At 40.9% G+C, this 8944-nt stretch overlaps 1 protein-coding gene across 1 annotated transcript; it reads left to right on the top strand.

Annotated features, from left to right (window-relative positions):
• Window positions 1–678: 678 nt before the first annotated feature.
• barhl1b (BarH-like homeobox 1b) lies at window positions 679–5894 on the top strand (the record flags this gene model as incomplete). The annotated part of the gene is made up of 3 exons (XM_080530031.1): window positions 679–1132; window positions 3919–4147; window positions 5603–5894. The coding sequence occupies 3 exons, from the start codon at window positions 679–681 to the stop codon at window positions 5892–5894; spliced, it is 975 nt and encodes a 324-aa protein (XP_080386157.1).
• Window positions 5895–8944: the final 3050 nt, after the last annotated feature.

The raw sequence follows: 8944 nt of genomic DNA, 5'->3' as shown, positions 1-8944 counted from the left end.
AGAACGAAGAAGTACTTTTTAAGTGATGACAATTTCGGCAATTGTGTCTTCTGTCCTCTGCGTCACGCAGGCTTTCAAGGCTTGAACATCTCTAACCCACCGTGCGCCTGCTATATCCTTCTGCTGGGTCTGTCCGTGGTGCTGAAACGCGCTCGGCTGCGTAATTAACCTTGCGCTAACGCTGCTCCATATACCTCTAATTCATCATCTGATAAATAATTAAGACATTTTTTTTTTTTACCGGTGAGTTTTCTTTAGTTAAAAGAAGAAGAAATTGGATCCCAGAAAGAAAAAAAAAGAAAAATCCATCAAACTTGCCAACAGAGACAGAGTAGCCTAGCCTACTAAGCTGCATCGATTTCATGAAGAGTCAAGTGCGGATGACAAAATAGTTGGATGCGAGGTCGATTTTGATGCCTACACACAACGTCGATAACCGGGAGATTGTTTTGATATTCTGACTACTATTAGAATCAATTGGGAAGAGGAAAAGATAGTGGATGAGAAGGCTATTTGTGGTTTTCCATCTGTGGATTTTCCTGCTGGATAAATTGAGCAAAGTCTCATCTGAGCAATCGCCCTGAACTTGCCTCGAATAGTACCAATGATAGTTGAGAGTTGAGGCCTCGAAAAAAACTCAGCTGCGCTGGTTTTTGACCTTTTTCCCCCCCTTTTACGATGGAGCCGGCGTCCACCAATGGGTCCAGCTTTGGAATCGACTCCTTACTGTCGCACAGACCTGGAAGTCCGGTCATGTCGAAAGGGACAGACAGTTTGGTAGGAGACTGTCGGTCCCCGCTGGAGTTCAGCCCGAGGTCGGACATGGAGAGCGGCTGCTCGTCTCCGCCGTCGCCGAGGAGGGAGTGTGGCATCGGGCTGCTGCCAGGCCACCTCGCCGCGCACGGAGGACAGATCTCCGCCGGCTCCCTGCAGCAGCCTGGCCGGACCGCCACCTCGTCCTTCCTCATCAGAGACATCCTGGCAGACTGTAAGCCGCTGGCCGCCTGCGCCCCATACTCCAGCAACGGACACCCAACTCAAGAGACAGCAGGGAGACTTGCCTCCAAACTCGCCTCGGACGACTTCATGGACAAAATCCACAGCAACTCCTCGTCAGACAGTGAATATAAAGGTAAAGGAAGGACAGACAGACGCCTCTAAACGTGTCATGATGATATGAAATTAATTGTAGCTATTTTTGGGGGGGGGACAATTATGTGTGGATATATTAGGCCAGGCTGTTAAACTATTTGGTCTGACGATGTGGTAGCTTTACTCATTATTTGACACAATACTTTCAACTCCTAAAGTATTTTCTTACCAATCAAACATATCAAACGACCGTATTTTCATATTCAGAAGATATTCGACATTCTTGTTAAATTCCACGGTCAAATGTAAATTGAGTTGTGCTTGTTACCGTGGTTCATTTGGAGTTGAGACATACGGGGGGGAAAATAGGCCTATAGTTAAATATTGCTTAACATGAAACGTCCTATGAAAATGTAACAAATGAAATGTAATATTATATGAGCATTGTCACCGTGAGCCGTTTGAGGGAGAGAAAAAAAACCTCTACATTTCTGTGCGTAAAATCGCTAAAACCAATGAAGAGAGTTCATTAGGAAAGTGTGATGTTTGACAGTGAGGAGGGCTCGAGCATATTGCTGATAATTACAGCGTAGAGACTAGAGGGTCAATTGGACACATTGACGTCATGCTTTCTTTAAATGGTTTAACCTAATCACACTGTTGATTTCCATCCATCCTCCAATTATTTGCAGGATGTGTAGCCTATCTATAGGTCTACATCCAAATCCTTTTTCTTCTTCTTCTTCTGTCTTTCAAACACATTTGCTTGCATTAGCAGACGTCTTGAAAGCATCTGTTGATGTCAGATATAGGCACGAGAGAGGCTGAGGGAAGGATGACAGGGTCGCCTGCAGATAAATGCCATCAAGGGTCTGTCTGTTCCCAATCATGTCAGCCATAACAGATATGTCACGTCCATTGACAGTTTAATGAGGCAGCGGCTGGAAACAAATAAGTCAACGTTGATACAGGACACCGCCATTCCTCCTGACTGCAGGAACGACTTAGTCAGCACAGATGAAGAGTCAAAATCATATTTACCGGATTCATTTTTTCTCTAAAACACACAAGATAGGCTACACATCACGACAGAGTAAAACAGTGGTGCAATTACAATCTTACAATATAATAATAATAATAATAATAATAATAACAACAACAACAACAACAACAACAACAATAATAATGATAGCCTACATATTATGTGTGTTATTATGATTATGATTATTATGATTGTTATTTTTATTGTTATTATTATTATTATTGTTATTAATACATATAATATATGTATCAAAAGTAGTAGTAGCCTATTATTTCTGCTATTATTATTATTATTATTATTATTGTTAATATAGGCTAATTAGTAATAATAGTTATTGATATTACTCATAATATGATTATGGTTGTTGAATAGCTGTATTTACTGTGTTGTTAATATATCTTAATAGTTGTTCTATATTACGTCAATTACTTATTTCAAGTGTTTTAAGAACTTTTTTAAGACGTAAACTAAATTTTTTAAATTAATAAAAAATAAAATAATTATAATAAAATAATTATAATAATAACAACAATAACAATAATAGGGGGCAATGTATGGCCCTTAGTATACTATTGTTAATGACAACTAATTAACCATAACACTTCTGAGATAAATAATTAGGCCTATATTGTGTGTGTGCGTGTGTGTGTGTGTGTGTGTGTGTGTGTGTGTGTGTGTGTGTGTGTGTGTGTGTGTATGTGTGCGTGTGTGTGTGTGTGTGTGTGTGTGTGTGTGTGTGTGTGTGTGTGTGCGTGTGCGTGTGCGTGTGCGTGTGTGTGTGTGTGTGTGTGTGTGTGTGTGTGAGCTTCTTCTCATCGATAGCAACGCAGTCGATTCATCTCCAGAAGAGAATGTGCTTTTGCTTTGATTTCAGCCAATCCGCCTCCTATAATATTTCAGGGATTTGATGCAATTTGTTCCAGTGCTAATCAGATTTGTAACGCGTAAGGCCGAGCGGGTCTTTATCCACGGGCCTGCGAAGCTCCGCGGTCGCGGCTGAAAGGCTCCCTTCCCCTGTGGCTCAATTAGACGGATTATTGTGATTCTGGAGAGACGACTCAACTATTCAACTAGCAACATCTTTCGCGTCTCGCGTCTCCCCCTTTTGGAGGGAAACAAGAGAATGAACTAAGAAGTGTATGTGACTATAGTCGCCCATCCCTAACACAAGAGGAGAGAGGGACGAACAAAGGGGAACACTGTATATCCCTTTGCGAAATACGTGCACATACAATCACATGTCTGATTGGGTACTTAGCCTACTTCTTAATAGGCGAAAGAAATATCCCCCCAAAAATATAATATTCTATTTATTTATTTTTAAATGAGAGAATATGGGCGTTAAGCCTACACGCAACACTGCGTCTCTATATGGGCCTGCAGTAATAGGCCCTTACCAAAAGTAAGATGGAATTATCGTATCATTACTTTCAATGTTTTTTTTTTGCAAAACTAATCTGTCTAAAATTCACATTTCGACAACATCATAAACATCACGTTCCTTTTTCTATGTCCATCACTTATAGGCAATAGACATGCATGTTCAAGATATGAATAATATAGACATATATAGAAATAATAGGCCTAATAATAATAATAGCCTAATCATAATAATCGTCATAATAATAATCGTCATAATAATAATAACATAATCAGCACTTTTCCTGCAAACGTTTCTAGGCAGCTCAAAGTGCTCAAGAAAGATGATATTATGTACTATTTTTGGTTGTGGTTTGTGTTCTTCATATCCGTGTCCCTGCTGTTGTGTCCCCGGTTCTGTGCAGTGAAGGAGGAGGGGGACCGGGAGATCTCCAGCAGTCGAGACAGCCCCCACCACCAGGCCCGCATGAAGAAGCCTCGCAAGGCGCGCACGGCCTTCACGGACCACCAGCTGGCCCAGCTGGAGCGCAGCTTCGAGCGGCAGAAGTACCTGAGCGTGCAGGACCGCATGGAGCTGGCCGCCTCGCTCAACCTCACAGACACGCAGGTGAAGACCTGGTACCAGAACCGGAGGTAAGGTACTATAGCCTATAGGCTACACAAGACGTATGCGTGTAGTATGGTGTGTAGATTAGATTAGAACTATAGGTGTGTGAGTGTGAGTGGGTGTGAGTGAGTGTGAGTGGGTGTGAGTGCACCTGTCACGCAGGATTTGGGGATAGATGTTTTTCCCCGTTTAGACAGGTTATTCTCACGTCAGTCAATCAGACGTCACGAGGCTATATATAGATACAGTATATTATAATTGTTAGGCCTAGTCTAACCTTTATTTTTTTGTTGCATAAATCCGTTCAAATTCTCTGACCAATTCCTTTTTTTTATTTCTCAAAAAGAACAAGAACAAATCGAGAAAAAGCGAGAAATTCGGTCACTGCGAAAACTTGAATTAATATAATTATGTGATTCAACGGTGGAATGATTTGTGACAAATAATAGACGATAGAAAAAAAAACAATGAATTGACAACAATGAATCTTTCATCAGTAAAATTATCTATTCAGATTTATAACATCTGATTCTGGACCATGTGTTTCAGACATTCAGACAGCTAAACTACACACATAAATGTAAAAACACAACACTTTGCGTATGAATAATACATCGTTGCATGCACGCAGTATCAATAATTCAGAAAGTCTACTATATTTACTCAATTATTATAATTATGAATTATTCACCTGCAAGAGAGGAGTGCCTTTCAAACCCCTCCTTGCGGAAGTGACCGACAACTGATTTTACAGAATAACTGTGACTGAATTACTGAGTCAAGGTTATAGGCGACAGGCGTGAGTTTAGAATGATAAGGTTCTATCTCCGTTTAGAATGATAAGGTTATATCTCCGTTTAGAATGATAAGGTTCTATCTCCGTTTAGAATGATAAGGTTCTATCTCCGTTTAGAATGATACGGTTCTATCTCCGTTTAGAATGATAAGGTTCTATCTCCGTTTAGAATGATACGGTTCTATCTCCGTTTAGAATGATAAGGTTCTATCTCCGTTTAGGGTATAGTTCAGAGATATTGAGCGTCAAAGTTTTTACATTCCATTATGTTTTGTGAGATGGAACCTTTGTATTTTATGAATTACTAACTCAAAAATGTCAACATCTTAAAAATAACACCACACAGGCATTAATAAACACCTATTGGATCAGATTATGTAAAAAAAACTCAATTTTGACAAAGAATGGAGATAGAACCTTATAATTCTAACGTCACGAGTAGCCTATAAGTGTCGATATTTATTTGAAAAACAATGCATGCACCAGATATATTCTCATTTCAGACCACAAAGCAATGCAATGTAGGCCTATAGCCTAACAGGAAGACATTATTGAGGCGCGTGTTCGCAAATTACGTCCGACTATAATAATAATCCAAAACCAGAACTATAGGCCTATAAAATGAACGTCTGTAATTGCAACTTTCCCCCTCTCATAAATCCCTCTCTTTCCTCTCCGGATGCAGGACCAAATGGAAGCGGCAGACGGCGGTGGGACTCGAGTTGTTGGCGGAGGCTGGAAACTACTCTGCCCTCCAGAGGATGTTCCCGTCCCCGTATTTCTACCCTCAAAGCCTGATGTCCAACCTGGACCCCGGGGCAGCGCTGTACCTGTACCGAGGACCCTCGGCCCCCCCGCCGGCCCTGCAAAGACCTCTCGTCCCGCGGATTCTGCTGCATGGTCTGCAGGGGGGTAATGAACCACCGCCACCCCCCCCTCTCTCCGGTGTGCTGTCCCGGCCAACACAGCAGCGGTGAGCCGGCGTCTCCGGATATACCGCCATTCCTGGCAGCATGGGACTCATATGAGAGAGAGAGAGAGAGAGAGAGAGAGAGAGAGAGAAAACTGTTCACTGGTGACAAATCGGTCATGACATGAAACTAATGAACTTCGTGACTGAAAGTTGAACTCTTATAAGTGGGACAGGGTTTTTAAACCACACTGAAGTTCTTTTATTTATAACTTATTTATTTTCTCTATGCATTTAACTTATATATTTATATTTTTGTTTATCATACAAAACCTTCAGTGTGTGGGTGTGTGTGTGTGTGTGTTACATCAGAGGGAGCGCGCGACGGCTTTACAGAGAGAATCGTTGCTGGCACCAAGCAAAATGGCAATGGCACTTTTACTCAGACACGTCAAGAATTTTATATTGGCCTATTATTACAATGATTATTATTATTATGATTATTATTATTATGTAAGGGTACAATGATTTAATGAATTGCTTGGTGACCACTTTATTGGTCTACAAAATGAAATAGGGAGGGTAGCTATATTCCAAGTTTAGTTGAATAATTAGTGGATCCAAAGGCATTGAAATATCATTTTGATCTCTTTACGAAGTTTTCATTACTTTTAACAAACGAACAAAAACAAAAAAAAGCACCAGACATATAGACATGTAAATAAGAATATTTTGCATTTTATTCAAGAAGATCTTGATTTCAAGATATTTTTTATTTATCCATTTGTGCGTTGTTTGACAGTGAGAAAAGCTATAAAGCAGCCGGGGGACTGAGAGTGCAGGAAATCATGTTTTGAGAGACTGAAAGTGCAAGAAATCAGCTTACAAGGACTGGAAATGTACTACTTTATGTAATAAGACACAAATAATACAACAAACACACATGAGAACATCAGGGTGGACCAGGGAGAGGTGAAGCCATCCATGAAACCCTAGAAGCTATCCAACTCAGTAATAACCCGAACCGGACGTGATGAGGCTGATGATTGGAGGACAGAGTCTGTTGCCAATGTAGGTCTCTTACCTGTTGATTTGCTAGGTGTATTTAAACAGACGTTGTGCATTACTTATGTTCTTTCATATGAAACCGTGAAAACCTTGTTACTCTCTTTGGTGAAAATGTATATTGCAGATATTAATTTGTGGAGTGGTTCTCGTATTTCTGGATCGTTTTTCGTTCCTAGACCCCCGTGTTAGCTGAACGGACATTTTGTTAAATAGTTCACAGCTGAAGGCGGAAATAAAGGGGGGATTTGAAGTAAAGAGAATTACTTTTATATATGTGCAAATAAAAGTCTTTCATTTAATTACGTGAATGAGGTATATTTTTCTAAATCCATGGAAAAAGGAGGCCAACTGAATGGTTTTACAAATGGACGACCTATGCAGCAGGCCTATCATTGTCATCAGTGCATCTTTGGCTCGGCTGCGTTCGTGAATTCGCTCTCAGAGCACCAGAGCGCACGCTGGGTTCGACGTCATAAAGGGACCAAGTAATTTGATTGGATAAGAGGCCATTCCATGAGTGCTGGTCAAGATTTCCACAGCGAATTTACGAACGCAGCCTTCGTATTCCATCATTCCAGAGTTCGGTGGAGTTTCAGATTGGATCCTGCCGCTCCATCGGTCTGTAGTCACACTACAGTGTATGTGTGTATGTGTGTGTGTGTGTGTGTGTGTATGTGTGTGTGTGTGTGTGTGTGTGTGTGTGTGTCCATTGGTCTGTAGTCAAAGTTAAGGCCACCGACACTGCGCGAGGGCGGGGTGACAGTTATACTAGAACGAAGCTATATCATTTCGGCTCGTGAATAATAGCAAGTGACGTTTCGGTCCATTTAATGAATGTAAGAATAGATAGATAGGCTACAGTGGCTGGGCCTATCATAAGCCTTAGGTGACATGGGAACAGCTAACGGCGTTGTGTGTCATTGGAGAGTAGGAACTCATGTATTTTGATCAGAGAGGAAAGAGAAGTTACAACCTGCCACATCATTTTACAAGCATTGCTTGCATAACAATCTCACTTTTAGTGTAGCCTATAGTCTATCAATGACGAAATCGTTTTAGGCGCACTATCCGTTTTGGCACGGTGCCCTATTCCATATCACACGATCTGCATGTTTAATAAGCCTGTTGGTTAATAGCTTAGCATAATTTGGATGATATCAAGAAAAATAACATACAAATCGAAAAATGTCCATTACGATTCTCGCGCATTAACGAGAACCTGGCGTAACAGCTCCAGGAGGTCTCTGTATATAAAATCAAATTAGGGTTGGTGGAATTCTATTATCACTATGTTTGAATAATTTTGAACATGTCTGTCAAACACTTCTCTCACCCGCCTCACTATTTGGTTAGTATCGTGGATTTAATTTTCTCTAAGCTAAAAAAAAAGTTAATAAGAATGTCACCGTTAGCGACAAGGAACATTCTACGCCTTAACCTTTAAAAAAATGCCTGGAGATTTTGCGAAAGCGTGAGAGTTCAATTTGAGCAATTTAATTCTGCCTCAATATCTAAAACTTTGGCCAACTTTATGCCGTTTTGGTATATTTGACGGTATAAATAGTTAATGCCGATGGATTTCAACATCATGCATATAGAGGTTATTTTAAAAGTTATAACTTTAAAACAAAAGAAGAAGAAAAAGAAAAAAAGATGCATGCACGCACAATCACACAAGCACGCAGACACACCGACACACCGACACACCGACACACCGACACACACACACACACACACACACACACACACACACACACACACACACACACACACACACACACACACACACACACACACACCGACTGTAAATTCGTTATTTCCAAATCGGTGATCAGGCAACAGATTCGAGCATTTGCACCAAGTCGAGGAGAGGAGACGTAAGAGAGAGCAGTCACCGTCTTCAGCTGTCGGGCCTCGCGGGCACGCTCCACCTGCACGCCTGACGTGCATGGCAAAGTGAATTAACAGTGCCATTTCATTCGTTTTTCATAAACAATAGCTATATGAAATATTAATGCGGTGCCCTAAGTGTGCAATTGTTTAAGTGCC

The sequence above is a fragment of the Nansenia antarctica genome (genome assembly GCF_963989245.1).
Source record: "Nansenia antarctica genome assembly, chromosome: 4".
NCBI classification, from domain to species: domain Eukaryota; kingdom Metazoa; phylum Chordata; class Actinopteri; order Argentiniformes; family Microstomatidae; genus Nansenia; species Nansenia antarctica.
Note: the sequence above shows the minus strand (reverse complement) of the source record. Positions and strands in the feature narration are given on the sequence as shown.